Source organism: Lepisma saccharinum, chromosome 11 (genome assembly GCF_977018435.1).
Source record: "Lepisma saccharinum chromosome 11, izLepSacc3.1, whole genome shotgun sequence".
Classification (NCBI taxonomy): Eukaryota; Metazoa; Arthropoda; class Insecta; order Zygentoma; family Lepismatidae; genus Lepisma; species Lepisma saccharinum.
The window spans coordinates 69,921,383-69,937,750 of NC_139239.1; the positions used below are offsets into that span (position 1 = coordinate 69,921,383).

General features: G+C 35.9%; 1 protein-coding gene across 2 annotated transcripts in view; it reads left to right on the plus strand.

Annotated features, from left to right (window-relative positions):
• The window catches only part of Nurf-38 (Inorganic pyrophosphatase Nurf-38), a 55,832-nt gene that overhangs the window by 21,779 nt on the left and 17,685 nt on the right, over nucleotides 1-16,368 (plus strand). For both annotated transcript variants that reach the window (XM_083131376.1, XM_083131377.1), the window contains exons 3-7: nucleotides 5,920-6,039; nucleotides 7,850-7,936; nucleotides 9,701-9,764; nucleotides 11,792-11,854; nucleotides 12,548-12,761. In XM_083131376.1, the coding sequence (XP_082987502.1) occupies nucleotides 5,920-6,039; nucleotides 7,850-7,936; nucleotides 9,701-9,764; nucleotides 11,792-11,854; nucleotides 12,548-12,761 (548 nt within the window). The remainder of the gene's footprint in view (nucleotides 1-5,919; nucleotides 6,040-7,849; nucleotides 7,937-9,700; nucleotides 9,765-11,791; nucleotides 11,855-12,547; nucleotides 12,762-16,368) is intronic.

A 16,368-nucleotide genomic window follows, 5' to 3' on the forward strand; every position in this document is an offset into this window, starting at 1 on the left:
TTAGTTTTAGTGCCAGTGTTTTTCAACCACTGGGCTGCAAAATCCATTGCACTAATTAGTTGACGACTAATTTAAATGTAATTTTATATTTGACAGCAAGTCTATACATAATTGAACTGTGATTATGCCATAGTTGATATATTAATATTAATTAAGGGTGCATATTGATTTCCATATAAACTTTAAAGATCAGAAATGTATTTGAGTGATTTTTTTGGATTCAGGGCATCAACTTGTAAGAAATAAATTTACTTGGCTGTGGTCTCACAAAGGTTGAGAACCACTGCAACAAGCAGCCAAAATACACCATTAGTTGTTCCGTGACTAGGTTAGCGGCCATTTAACCAAATTATACATGATGTCCTGCAAAAACCTGCTAAATTAGATAACAACTTCCAATAAATATTATATTTAGCACTACTAAATTTTGAAGCAAATTAGCCATCAATTAACTTGGTAAAGCCTAAATACTAATGAAAAACTAAGTATGCTGACCAAGGCAGTAATTTATTTTATTAAAAACATACAGAGTCTGATGAAGATCTTGCTAGAAGGTTGAAATGTTACTTTTAGTTTATGTTTTTAATAAAATAAATTACTGCCTTGCTCAGCATACTTAGTTTTTCATAATCATGGAAGCAAGGCTTAATGGTGTTACTAAATACTAAATATCATTATGTATTCAAATGAAGAACATTACCTGATAAAGAAATTTTCTTGGAAACTAGCAGTCACTTTACAGGGAACTTTTCATAGCTGCCATCTGGAAATTAGGGAATACTGGGTAATTTTACACTGTTGCCAAACAACTATAGAAAGTATACTTTTTTACCCATACATATACCGTATTTACGCGTGTATAGTGCGCATGCGTGTATAATGCGCACTCTGGTTTTGGATGGGTAAAAGTGACAAAAAATTATATCTCGTATATAATGCGCAGTACAATCCAGTTTCTTAGTTGTAGGTTGTAAATCTGTTGCTATGCTGATCAAGAGTGAATGACGTCATACCCATTCAATTGCTCATTCCTTCTTTTTCAAAATATATACTTTTTCTTTCCGCGACTAATGTAACATTTATACGAGGCACATCCAGGACCTTCCAAATAGCAGTTAGCAGCACAAGATTTCTTCCATTAAGGAATTTACACACTCCATGTATGTCATATTATTTGGCCAGTAATACATTTTAATTTTTATTATCTTCTCCTTATGTTTTCTTTCATCCAAAGTACCATAAAAATCAGAACGTTTCTTCATTTTTTGATGAACTTATTTCAACCGCATTTCACATTAGTGTTGTTATCTTGTATGGAATACTGTTTCCATATTCAGAAACTACAGGATTCAAGCTTTACAACGATATATAACATGATAGGGTTCCGTAAACATGAAAAATCAATGCAAGTGTCCCAAAATCATGGAATGACCCTGTACGGTTTCATGTTGGGTGTCTGAATTATTCCAAGCATAATACGCACCAGTTTTTGGGAGCAAAAATTTTGGAAAAAAGTGCGCATTATACATGAGTAAATACAGTAATATTTCACTAGATGTATTTTCAAAAATTGTTTATTTTCTCCCTTTTTCCCCACAGTCACTTATGTTTGAGTTTTATATTACTCACACACTAATACCCTCTTCCTATTTCGGACTGGTAACGTAAGTGACTATTGTTTTATTTTTCTCTCTTTACATAGGAGTATTTTTAATACCGGAAAATGGTTTTGAGTTCCAAGGCACTATATCTAAGTTAACACAAAGCTATATTTTTCAAATCGTAAAAACAGAACAAGAATGAAATTGCAAGTTTACTTTTCACATATTACTGTCGCACTTTGTGTAACATAAGTGACTGTTTTATTTCATTTTTTTCTGATTATGCAATGAATAACATTGATCAAATTTGAGTGAGAAAGTTGAATTATAATTTTAATTAAACTAAGGAAATTTTTAAACTGTGGTAAAAGTAGTAAATTATTGTGAATTCACATTTTAAATAATTTTATCTTCTCTGAATGTAACGTAAGTGGCCGTGGAAGTACCCTAATATGAATATTTAATTATGATTTTATATATTTATAATTAGGTATTATTATTTTAATCAATCTAATACAATTATAATGTGATTATTTAAATTCAAACATTATTATTATTATTATTTCTGAGACACCTGGTTTGGACCTCCCCTCCCCCAATTATATTAAGTGCCTGGTGGTCCTGTTGGTTTGTATTATATGATTAATGGTAATGCTCCCCCCCCCAATCTAATCCTTATTTAATGGAAGACTGGTAGGCACATTAATGATGTTTACTCAAATCAGTTTTCTTACTTGGCTTGACACTTCCTGTGCCACTTGCAAATGAGGTAAATGTTGTTGGCTAGACAGTTAGGGCTAATCGAAGCAAGCAAGGAAGTCAACTTGTACACATATGCTGTTGCCAATTATTATTTTTTTTTTTTTGGTCTTTTTAAAGTTTACATGTAAGTGGTTACTATATTTGTTCCATGTTTTCCCCACAATAAAGTTCACTCAGTCCATTATATTGTAAACACAGTCAAAAAAGTTTTGCATCACCCGAGAAGTGCACATCGAAATTGGGGACTCGATCATTGGGCTCATGTGCTCTTCACTGATGAATGTAGGCTCTGTCTAAGGCCAGATTCACGAAGAGGACAGGTGTGGCGAGGCCCTGGACTGCAGGAGCGACTTCGTGGTGTCCAGGTTATCCATCCATACCAAGGAGGAGGAATGCTGTGGGCAGGGATCATGCTCGGACGTCGAATGCCCCTAATTCCAATTAGAGGGACACAAACAGCTGTTCGTTATGTCAGGGACATTCTCCGGACGACTGTGGAACCATTTCATCAGGAAATTGGTGACAAATTTGTCTTGGTGGATGACAATGTCCGTCCACAACGCGCACATATGGTGCACGATTATCTGCAGGCGGCGAATATCCGTCGCATGCTCTGGCCAGCGCAAAGTGCCAACATGAATTGCATCGAACATGCATGTGCAATGCTAAAAAATGTCATTGGAAACCGTCCTGTGGCTCCCACCAATCTTCATGAAGTTCTTCTTGCGGCACAGGACGAATGGGATCGCTTACCGCAAGATCACCTTGATTGTCCATCCTCAGTATGCCACAGCATGTTCAAGACCTTCTTGCAGCCAGGCGAGGACACACCAGGTGGTAAACAATGTTTCTGGTGGATCCACTATGACGATCAGTCTTCTTGTGGCAGTTCTCTGTTTTTTCACCTCCATCATGAATTGTGCCATTTTTGTTTTAAACACATTTCTGAGAAAATTGTACTTTTTTTGTTCCCTTTTCTTCATCTTTTTATTATTTGGTCTAGGAATTAATTCGTGCGGTTGTTACGCACACATTGAAGCTGTAGTTCAAACACAAAATACATAATTACCTTAAGAAAAATATTGTCCATCGCGAGCCACCACTTTCGCCCATCTGTCAGGCAAGTTACGGATTCCGTGGCAAAAGAAGTCCTCATCCTTTGAAGCGATCCAGTCAGAGACCCATTTTTCGATATCTTCTGAAGAAGTGAACTGCTGTCCAATCAAATCGTTATTCATGCAATCGAACAAGTAGTAGTCCGAAGGAGCAACGTCTGGTGAATACGGCGGGTGGGGTAAAACTTCCCATCCAACATTTTCTAAATAGGTTTTGACCGGTTTTGCGACATGTGGGCGAGCGTTATCATGTCTGTTCTCCCATTCTGGTCGTTTCCTTGCCAGAGCTTGCTTCAAACGCATTAATTGTGGACGATAACGTTCTCCATTAATAGTTTCACCTGGTTGCAGCAGCTCATAGTACACCACACCTTTCATATCCCACCATATGAACAGCATAACCTTTGCACAGTGAATATCTCGTTTCGGTTGTGATGGACCTGGTTCACCTGGCTTCACCCAGGCCTTTTTTCGTTTCGGGTTCTCGTAATGGATCCACTTCTCATCGCCAGTAACAATGCGATGCAAAAAACCCTTTCTTTTCTGTCTTTGAAGCAGCAATTCACAAATGGTTTTTCGTCTTTCAACGTCCCTGTCTTTCAATTCATTTGGAACCCAATGTGACATATTTTGAATCATTTCCATGGCTTTGAGGCGTTTGGAAACTGTTGTTTGATCAACGCCTAATGCTTCTGCAAGTTCTTCCTGCGTTTGACACGAATCCTGATCGAGCAATGCTCTCAATTCTTCGTCTTCAAATTTTTTTGGCTGTCCAGGTTGCTCTTGGTCTTCCAGGCCGAAATCACCACTTCTAAACAGTGCAAACCACTTCTGACACGTTCGCTCAGCTAGCGCATGGTCACCATACACTTCCACCAAAATACGATGACTTTCGGTAGCACTTTTCTGCATGTTAAAGTAATGAAGCAGAACACCCCGCAAAAACACTTTATCTGGCACGAACTGCACCATGTTTAGTTGACTACAAAATGCTGTTGTTGATGCGTCAATCAACTGCCCTATACTACGAATGATGCGCGCTGACAGGAGTTTTCAACGCATTTGTGGATACACGGAACTGTGGGACGATACGCTCGTTATGCCATCTCTTGTCCAGGCGCACAAATTAATTCCTAGACCAAATAGTATTCTCACTGTCATTGTCAATTAACCGTGTGCTTCATATATCTTTTGTCATTTTCCATCCTGATGCAAAACTTTTTTGACTGTGTTTATATTACTGACCAAGAACATGTAAATCTATCCCATCTTGTTATTGTTTTTATCTTTTGTTATTGTTTCTACTTTGTTGTTTCAGTGTAAAATGGCCAAATAAGACTGTATCTGAAACTCTGAGTAAATAAATAAATAAATAAATAGTGACAGCACTGTGTGCTTGATAGCATGTTTAATGTTCGTGAGAGGAACAGGTTAGGTGAGACCCATTGTAGTGTTCTACAAAGCCAGGAATCCTAGGTTTGTATCCTGAGTAAGCCCTGGACATTTGTCCTCCTTCAAATATTTCATCATTTCAGCCTGATCCTAGTGATTACCAGATGTAGAAATATCCAAATTTGCAAATATTTATCACCATTTTAATACTGACCTTTGCTGCTGAATCTTCAAGGGAACAACATATTTTGCAAAAGTATTATAGGGGCCGTTAACCCACTGTACTCCGTGGAGAATTATATTGATATTTTTTAGTTGATAGATTTTGGTATTTTGCGTAACGTGTAATTGATTCTGGCATGCTAAAACACAAATGACAGATATTTGATCCCAAAGTATGGCCCACATAGGCTAAGTAAAAACCTAACATGTTGGAGTATTTTCGCTGCTTTTTATTGGTAAAAACAATTTGTAAGCACACTAAAGAACACGTCAAAAATTGCTATCAAGTCCTAACCTAACGATTTAAAATTATAGCTGGTGTTGTATAATTTCGTTTTGGGTGCTATATTTACTTGTGCGAAGCCTTTCGGCTTTTCTGCTTCACGGTAAGGTAACATGTACTCTGTTTCACAACAACACATCTTTGCGAGCTAAAAACGATTGAAAACATTCATAAACAACATAATCTTCATAAGCCATGCAAGATTTTTCACTTTCACACAGGGTCAAGGGTACCATATTGTGAATTAAAAGATGACATTATTAAAAGTTCCAGATGATCTGTCTTGGCAGAGACTTTTATGAAAGTGTTTCTCATTTGAAACAAATCAGTTTCCTTTGCCATTTGTACCAGTTTTGTACACCTAGATTCCATTAAACCTCAGTAACATGTGTTGTGTATCTGGCAGTTCATTAATATTAACTATGTGTGCTCTTTTACCACAAGGAATATGGTAAATTTTAATTCTGCAACTAAGCACATGAACTAAAGCATATGGGTGGTATAATAGTCTCATTGAGTATATTGAGATTTCTTTATTTTGTAGATAAACTTGAAGGAAGTGTTAAATCCAATTAAGCAGGACATAAAGAAAGGAAAGCTAAGATTTGTAGCAAACTGTTTTCCTCATCATGGATATATTTGGAATTATGGTGCTATTCCCCAGGTGAGTAGGCTTGTATAACTATGACATGGAACTGAATATTTCAATTGCTGCTTATATAATTTTTTCTGAATATATGCCCATCACATCTCCTTTTTTCTGGCAAAGATGAAGAATGTGTGAAGTGATAACTGACACCCTCTATTACCTCCATGGCATGGTACAGTCAGGGACACTTTTGTAATTTTCCCATTGAAACTTGACGGCAACCCAGAAGTGCCCATGACTGTACAATGCACAGGGAACAATTTTAACGTTGAATATTGATTCAATTTGAGTATAACAGATTCTAGTACAGTATTTAACATTCTGGAGATGCCACTGAATTTTTGGAGAAAGTTTAGTCTAGTCTTAGATAACCACATGTATTTTCATTGAAGTTTTCGATAAATAAGTAATAATTTTAATAGCTTGAACTTATTTATCTTGAATTTTTCCAAGCAAGCTCTTGGGCATAAGTGAGAAGGGCGATGCAGTGCATAGAATATACATAAAGTTGGGAGAAGCTGAATTGGACAGATTGGAGTCGTTTCAAGCAGAGGCTACTTGTTAGGTGATTTATAATAATGGTGGTGAGATACAGCATATAAATTTATATTAAATGCTGTTGTTCATGGAGGTAACATTTTAATAGTAAATTTTGAGAAGTTATAACCTGTCTTTAAATGTAAGTGGGATTTTATGCATGAATTAACATGTACCTATGAAGTTAAATATTGATAAATAAATTCTAGCATAATCATAAGAGTAGTAATAGTTTGATTACTTGTGTAGGATTGGTGACAAATATAAAAATATGGAAGACAAAGTGGTAACGTCGTCTCCTTGCAATTAAGTGATCCCAGGTTCGATAACCGGGGAGGCACCGGACAGATCCAGTTCTGATTAGTCTATTTGTGCATAAAATAGACTTAAAAAACGAAAACTCACAACTCAAATATGATATTGGGATTTTGATAGTTGTCAACCAGTTTCAGCAGAACATTTCGGTACTCAGCATAGTTGATACGAGGGCACGGCATTGGGTCGCGGCTCAGTGGTTGAAAAACAATGCACTAGAGTACTTTACCATGTTGACTAATATATTTTGGACTAAAGTGCCTTATAAGCTGACTTTTTCAAATAAAAGCAGTCAGGTAAATGGCCAAAACACGGCCTCTTTTCACGATGTTGAAGGCAAATTACAGCCGATAGATCAAAAAACTTGATAAGCGAAATGAACATTGTGTTTAAATCTTAAAACATTGTACATATCGATACTTTATTATATCAACAAATTAGAGGTTCAAACATAATGCCGATTGGGCTAAATACAGCTCGTTGGAATGAAGCTTTCGCTGCGCATGCGTGAACAACAAACTGAAGCAACACGATGCATGGTATTGAGAAAACGGCACAGTCCCAGAGGCACGTAAGCGACACGCGACACTTGCATCTTGCCGTATCTCTTCGGTTCGAAAGGTTGCATTGGATACTGAGTGTTGGCTTCCAAGTGACACATGTTGCATGTCGCATGCTTCTTCGGTGTGAATTCTCCCTTAGGTTTCTAAATGTACAGCTCTTAAATAAGAGATGCATGCAACAATTAGATAGTGTAAATTGGGGTGATCCCAAAATATTGTTTGTTTGAAGTAAAATGTGGAGTGTCTTTTGTTACATGTCAAGGAATAAAAATATCCTTGTGGAGAATGGAAACATGTATATCTGGATTTGTGGACACCCTAATGTCACAGTTTAAAATATTCTGTTATTGATGTTATTATAATTCATCTTGTTCAAAATTGTATTTTGTGATCCGTTGCTCTTTTTCTAGACGTGGGAAAATCCAGATGTTCTTGATGAGGCGACTGGCTGCAAGGGTGACAATGATCCTATTGATATTTTGGAAGTTGGATACAGGGTACGTGTAGTCAACTTTAGCTGAAATATTCTTCTTTAGTGTTATTGTACTCTTTTTGCAATTAATGACTAGGGGCATGCATATTTCATTTTTGATTCATTTTTGACTGTGTTTGGGATAGATTAGTGTATGTATTATCATTTGTGTTATGAATGTGTAAGAATTTGTAAATGTAAGTGTTCTTTTAAGTTGTTGCCACCAGGTGGCAGGACTGTGCAGATTCTTCGGAGACTGTTCAGGGTGTGGTACGTATTGGGAAATGCCCGTACTGAACGAGAGAACATAGATAGACATTGCTACACAGTGATAGACTCCACTTAAAATAGTCCAGTTTTAGTGTAAATTAAATAGTGTATATAGTCAGTCCAATGTTTAAATAAGAAACACAGCAGACTAAAACACGAAATGTGAAATAATATGCTGTATGTTCATTTTCCATGTTTCTGAACGGTTTAAGGTGTTGTTTTGTCATGAAATGATGCAAAGTGAACTGCAATATGTGAAATAAACTCTTAAACATGAAATTTATAGAGTTTATTTACAGACACAGCACTTTATGAGAACTGAATTATCCTGCCAGTCATGCAGTTGATGGAAAATTGATTAATTCTGTTGTAGATATTTGAGAAACAAAAATTGACTTCTTTACATGGGACTAAATTTAATACTCTGTAAGCTATATGAATATGCTATTAAAAGGGAAATGTTTGTTTTGTAAGTGTGGTTTTTAAATCAAATTTAGGGTTTTATTTGCCATTTTAACACCGAAATGCCAGTTTATATACCACTTTTGATCCCGAAATGTACCCAGTTTTGGTACTGAAATCTCAAACTTTTATTCACCATAAACATGAGGCTCTAGTATTGACTATTAGAGCACAGTATCTCCTAACTTGGAATTATTGGCACCAGGATGTGTCATGAAATTTCTTTGCAAACATTAAAAAGTCAAAAGTAATCAAGTTTAGTCAATGTAGACTGATGAAGGATGCAAGCAATATTGTATGCAAAAATTTATTCGTGTATCAGAATCTCTGAGTCGATGTCGATGTATCGGTATCAGCCGAAAGCAATGGTATCGGTTGGAATTAATCTACTGATACCAGCTGATACTTTTCCAGCATTTTGGTCTTCACAGGGTCCACAAAAATGCCGTGCAGCACTTTTCGCGGTGTCTAATTATCATGAAAATTATGCAAAATTCAAACTTCCTTTCTATTTTGCGCCAATTTTGCACAAAAAACTATAATTTGTGATTACATAATGTATATTTAAATATTCTGATATAATTCTTGAATATTCTAAAGCAAATTTCTTGGTTAATTGATGCATATAATTGGAGAAGAATATTTACACACTGATATTGATCAATATTTCAAAGAGATTTAATTATTGCAATTTTCAAGTATCTGTACCTGTGGGAATCTGTAAGATTATCTGCATTGGTTCAAAGTGGTATCGGCTCAGCCCTACTATTTTGTCAACTTCATTTTAATGCAGTTTAATTTGAAATTAATATTTTTACATTTAAATATGCCATTTTTTTAGCAGATAGCAGTTGCATTTTATACTACAACAGAGGAATAGTTCTGAATTTGAAACTCTTTTCTAATTAAATAAAATTCCTATTCTAGATGTCACATGATTCCATGATTTATTATTTTCTGCATCTTAAGGTATATAATTTTTGTTTTTCTGATTGCTTGAGCTGAGTTTTGCAAAAATCTATTCATATTCTGAATGAATTTCATTTTCATTTCTCAGGTAGCAAAGCGAGGGGAAGTGATTCAGGTGAAAGTGTTAGGCACGGTGGCTCTCATAGATGAAGGTGAGTGATGTTTTTCTGCTCAGCATTATATTTTTCCAGATAATATGTATAATGCTTTAATGAAAGTGTAGATGATATGAACCATATAGTCCAGAATTCAATTATTTAATTTTTTTGGAACTTAAATTACAGCTTGGACATTTTTTTCACAACCCAATAGCTATTATTAGAAATACTAAGAATTTCAGAAGTATAAACTGTATCACAACCATATACAACAGTATTGTAAGAAGTAGATTTGAATATGCTTCTATTATATGGTCCCCAATGTACAAATCACATGAAAATACCGTGGAGAGAACACAGAAGAAATTTTTGAGGTATTTATATTATATAAAATATAATGAGCCATTACAACATAATGTGGCATATCAAAATTTGCTGCAAGAATTTAATTTTAAGAGCCAATAGGTGGAATATTCTGTATCACTTATACTTACATAAAACTGTAAACTATATATTAGATAATAGTTATTTCCTCAGTCAACTACAATTCAATATGAGAAAAAGTAATTTGCGTGGGCGAAACTGACTGATTCCCAAAATACCTAAAACTCAAAAATATCAAGTATAATGCGCACCCTGGTTTTTGATGGAGAAAAGTGACTAAAATTTTATCTCGTGTATAATGCGCATTATAATCCAGGTTCAAGAAATGGCTTTCGTAGTTGTAGGTTGTAAAGCTGTTGCTATGCCAATCAAGAGCTAGTCATTATAGTCAAGAGCATTATCCTGTGTAAACAGTAAGTCAGCAAGCAAAGCTACCTCCCCCTCTCCCTCCACTGTGTTTAGCACCCCAAAGCTTGCACTCTTTAACCATTATATTTCTTCTGTAAAAGTAGAAAGGGAGATCAAAATTACCTTATAGATTTGCAGTGCTCAGGAAGTTATTTTCTTATTTCTCACCCAACAAATACTGTATACAATCAAAATATATACTTTTTCCATGACTAATCTAACATTTATAAGAGGCCCATTCAGGACCCTCAAACTGGCAGTTAGCAGAAAAGATTTCTTTCATTAAGGCATTTACTCGCTCCATATAGGTCATATTATTTGGCCAGTAATACATTTTAATTATTTTCTTTGTCCTTATCTTTTCTTTCATCCAAAGTACCACAAGAATCAGAACGTTCCTTCATTTTGTGATGAGTTTATTTCAAATGCATTGCACATTAGTGCCATCATCTTGAATGGAATACTGAATAATGAATACCATATTCAGAAACTACAGAATTCAAGCTTTACAACGATATATAACATGATAGGGTTCCGTAAACATGAAAAAATTATTCCGTGCATAATACGCACCACACTTTTTCGGTGCAAAAATTTTGGAAAAAAGTGTGCATTATACATGAGTAAATACAGCAATATATGTAATTATTGCACAAGTCTTTGTTCTTGTATGGTGAAAGACAAGTGAAATATCCCGATTGTTTAATTTTATTATTTGTGATTATGTAAATGATTACTTGTACTTGTATTATCAGTTGATGTATGTTTGTATATTTGCTAATTGTATTGTTTTCTTTGCTTTTTTCCTTTGTAAACCAATCTGCCATCTGTAATTGGAGGTTTAACTCTATTGAGGACAATAAATAAAAGTAAATAAATAAAATAAATAAATATTGATTAATAAATGAGTGATGAACCAAATTTACTGAAAACATAGTCAACCGATCCAATATAAAATTAGAAATATTTCATCAAGAAACTGGATGGTTTGTTCACCTCATTGATTATTGCATTTATCCAAATTTAGATTACACTACTAAACCGTTGTGACTGAATCGTGTTTTTGTATTCATAAAAATAAGAATGAATTGAGAAAAACTTTGCACCAAATTAGTACGCTATTTATAGAAATATTTGATTAGTAAGATTATCATCAATTTTACCAAAGCAGTAATTTTTGGTGAATTTGTCATTAAGACTAGTGTCATGTAAGTGTTACGTGTCTTGAAGTTGATTGTGATATTCTATGTAAACCTTTGCATTTACTATTGATGATGCTATTTTTTTAGGTGAAACTGATTGGAAGATTATTGGTATTGATGTTAATGATCCATTAGCTGATCAGATGAAAGGTTAGTCTTTGCATTTTACTTTTAAACTATGAAGATTTTTTTTTCTAAAGCTGAGTCAATACTGATATATTTCTCTAATGGCAAGAGCAAATCAAATCACAGATATTGTACTTCCCTCCTATCATGGAGTGCACTTTTTCCTGTAAATTATATAAAATGTTAAAGGTTTCATTAATTTCTTGCCTGTTACAAGCATTGTATATTTTTTAATGGTATATGATTATTGACAGCTTTCAACGACAGTACTGGATTTTCGACCTATACCTCTTTGCAAATAGTCCTTGTATCCACATTTATTTTGTAACTAATGTTAACAAGATTGGTTTCCTTATTGTCTGAAATTCTTTAATGTGCTTAAAGTACTGCACATACATCTTTTGCAAGTGCCATTACTGCAAAGAGATGAAATCTCGGTTACAAAAGATAAAGGCAACTATGTTACAACAATTATATAACAAGACATTGTGTTTTTCGAACAGAGACAGTAGATTTTACATAATTTTGATGTCCAACCAGCATGCAAAGCTCCACCAACTTTGGAGGCATATTTTAGCAAACAAAAATAGAGTACAATCCTGTAGATGCACCAGAGAAACAATATATCTACATGCAAGTGATAGTAGAAATATGTTTTAGGATGAAATAGTGAAATAATAAATGGTAAGGTAAATGACTTTGATTCTTGTTTTCCAGACATCGAAGATTTGGAAAAGCTAATGCCAGGCCTGTTGAAGGCAACAGTTGAATGGTTTAGGATATACAAGATTCCCGATGGTAAACCTGAAAACCAGTTTGCTTTCAATGGAGAAGCAAAGAACAAAGAGTTTGCATTGCATGTGGTTGAAGAGGTTCATAAATACTGGACAAGTCTGATCAAGAAGGAAGTTGAAGCAGGAGGAATCTCATGGTGAGCCAATTCTTTTCTTTCTTCTTCCTTTTTGCTATGGCATGTCCCTAGTGATGTCTCATTCCAGCTACTCACACCTCCTATTTTTTCTTCTTCGAAATTGGTTTCGCTGATGGACAGTCGTGTTGGCATTTAAGAGAACTATACTGCTCACATTTCTAGCTGGTGGCTGGGAAACTGGGAATCCGCGATCAGTTACATTTTCTTTGACATCTGGCACCGAACACCGTTAGTGGGTAAAAACAAATGAACATCGGATACACCACATGTTGCCAAATGTACTGTAAGCGAGAGATTTCTCCGACAACGATATCGCCAGCTACACAAATCAATGGGAGTTAATGGTACACCTGCACAATGAAGTTTCCGGGACGACCACCCATAGATTGGTGTGCAACTGGTAAAAAACAGAAGTACGCTTGGCAATGTTGCTTCAGGAGAGCAATATTAACCCTACAGCTTTTACTTCGCAACAAAGTTTGTTGACACCCATCGAGCCACACACTCCCGAACACGATTGGGGTATAGAAAGAGCCAGAAACAGCCATTAAGGTCAGCCCTCAGCTGGAAATGCGACCAGTACAACAGTTTGAATATGGTCCACTGATTTGTTGTAGATAAAGTACTGCATTTTCACGTTGCTTTTTTGTTGTCCAAGTAATTTTGAAGGACTACTGCCTTCACAAACACAGATTGTGACATCTAGAAATAAATTAATTCGACAATAAAATAAAATAAAAATAGAGAGGAATGTATGGAACTTTACCCACATGATTGATACCTTCACTGCATTTGTCAGCAGTTGCCTGCATCAAATGTGACCATTGTAGACAATCAATTCACAGACATGGCAGAGCAGAATGTATGATGATTGATAGGCCAGTCATTTTGTGATTACAAAAATGCAAATTTAAATGAAGTAAGCTTTTTAGAAAGCCGCCATCTTGCATTTGCTGTAAAATGCATGTCATTAACGTTATATGCCTCAGATTTGTTTTGAATATGTATAAAATGAGAGCCCTACAATTGGGAATGCTAATGACTGGAAATATAAGCCTTTTAAACAACCACATATTGTCCAGTAAGAAGCTTGAGAAGGCTTTGCTACGTTTGTTGTTCTTTCCTGAATCAATCTTTACACCAGCATGGCTTCTGTTCACCTACAATGAAGTACAAAAATATGAGGGGAAGCATCAACAATATGAAACCTTCATAAATTCATAGATTTTGATTAGTCTGTTCAGTATGTTTCAGATAATGTAGACAACAACAATATTAACAAACAACCTTTAGCATCCTGTTCTGCAACACTCCACCCTTACTGGGTCACTTCTGGCAGGAAAAACCCAAATAAACAACTAACTGGCTCATAGTCCTGAGTTCCCATCCCGTTCCTCACCAGAGCGCTCGAAACCAAAGAATCGATCACAGGCAAGAACTTACTGAATTAATGTTGCAAGGTGATTGCTGAAAACTCGCAGAAATGGGCTTTATACATTTATTTACAATTCAACAAAACAAGGCTCGGATTCTTCCATTAGTTCTCTTAATTTACATTATTTACATTTCTCTAACTTGAGCAGAACTGCCTCGGGATGCTTTTTCTGATGGGAGGCCACTGAAGACCAAAAGATCACTCTCTCCCTTCTGCTATCCGTTTCACATGCACTGACCTGTTCTCTTTCAGAGAGGCCATATTTATACTTCCTCCCTCCTCGCATGGGGGGAAAGCTGAAATTTGAATCTTCTTCGTTCTTTTAAACTTACACTGAGCCATGGAAGAAACCAAGCATTGAGAATTATTATACACAAACACACAAAAACAAATACTGTTTGTAACAGTCCGGATGGTCGAATTTGGAACCACTCCTGTATTTCCATTGAGGGTGGATGGTTGATATTTTGACCAGCAGTGCACGTCAGCAATTAATGTGTCATTTCTTCAAAACTACACACGATATTTCAGTTCTGTTTTTCTTATTTTTTATTGTACGTATGAAGGTACATCATACTCGAATTACAAAACAACATATCCATTGTTGCTAATATTATCAAGCGAAGTCTGAAAATGTCCGTATTATCCCTTCATTACTCCTGGTAGATTTATAAAAATGGCTATAACTTCTAAACTATGCTATAGGTTAATGAACTTTTCATGGTATGCATGATTGCAGCAGCAACTTCTGGCAAGATCAGACCTTATTACAGCAGGAAAATAAACACTGTAACAGAGACCGAAATCACTTCAAGAAATCAAGTTAAAATAGTTAGAATGTATGATGTGTTTAGATGAGTCTGTGAAGCAACAGACAGATCGTTGTAAAATTTAGCTTTTATACTATACAGTGTGTTCGAGAAAAAATATACTAATAAAGAATTTAAATAACTCAACAATCGTTAACGATAGAAATGTCAAATAACGTTTATTTGGAAGAGGGAAGAAAGGAATTTTTTTTACTACCAGAAGTGAAAAAATCGTAACATAATTAAGCACATGTGTGGCTTTGTTCGTGACTAGTCTGTACAATGGCGCCGTTTACTGTTCGTCAGAAAGTTGAGTGCTGCTTTTGGTTTGCAGAATTGAAGTCTCCTGTAATGGTACAAAGAAGATTCCGGCAACAATGTGGACAGGAAGCACCAGAACGTCATTACATTGTTAAATGGCATAAACAATTGCTGGAAACAGGGTCTTTGTTGAGGCAGAAAGGTAGTGGTCGGAAGTGTGTGAGGGAGGATAAAGTGGTTGCAGTTCAGGAAGCTTTCCAGAGAAGCCCACGTAAATCTGTGAGACATGCTAGTTCTCAACTTCAAATTCCACGTTCTACTGTGCATGATATCGTACATAAAAGGTTAAGGCTTAGAGCCTACAAGTTACAGCTTGTTCAGAAACTAAAGTGGAGTGATAAACCTGCTAGGTTTGATTATGCTAGTGAAGTGCTATCACGCATTGATGATGACAATGAATTCCTGACATGCGTAACATTTTCAGATGAGGCTACCTTCCACATTTCCGGAAAAGTGCATAGGCATAGCTGTAGAATATGGGGTGAGCAGAATCTGCATGCAGTTGTTGAACGTGAACGCGACAGCCCCAAGTTGAATGTGTGGTGTGGTTTGACACGAGATTCCGTAATTGGGCCCTTTTTCTTTGAGGAAGGTACAGTTACAGGTGCAAGTTACCTGCAAATGTTGCAACAGTATGCTGTACCTCGTATACCTCATGGGTACATGTTTCAGCAGGATGCCCCCCCCCCCCACATTATGCCTGTTGTGTTACTAACTTCCTTAATAACAATTTCGCTGGTAATTGGATTGGGAGGGGTGGACCCATTAAATGGCCACCACGTTCACCAGACTTGCCTCCTTTGGACTTTTTCCTTTGGGGTTATGTAAAGACTATGGTTTACCAAACACTTGTGCAAGACCTCAATGATCTCCGTGAAAGAATTATCGATGCATGTGGCTCCATCACTCATCAAATGTTGAAGAACACTTGGATGGAGGTTGAGTACCGCCTTGATGTTTGTCGCGCCACCAAGGAGCACACATTGAGATCTACTAAGGTGATTTTTTTTTCTTGTTCTTTGGTTAAAAAAAAAATCTATGA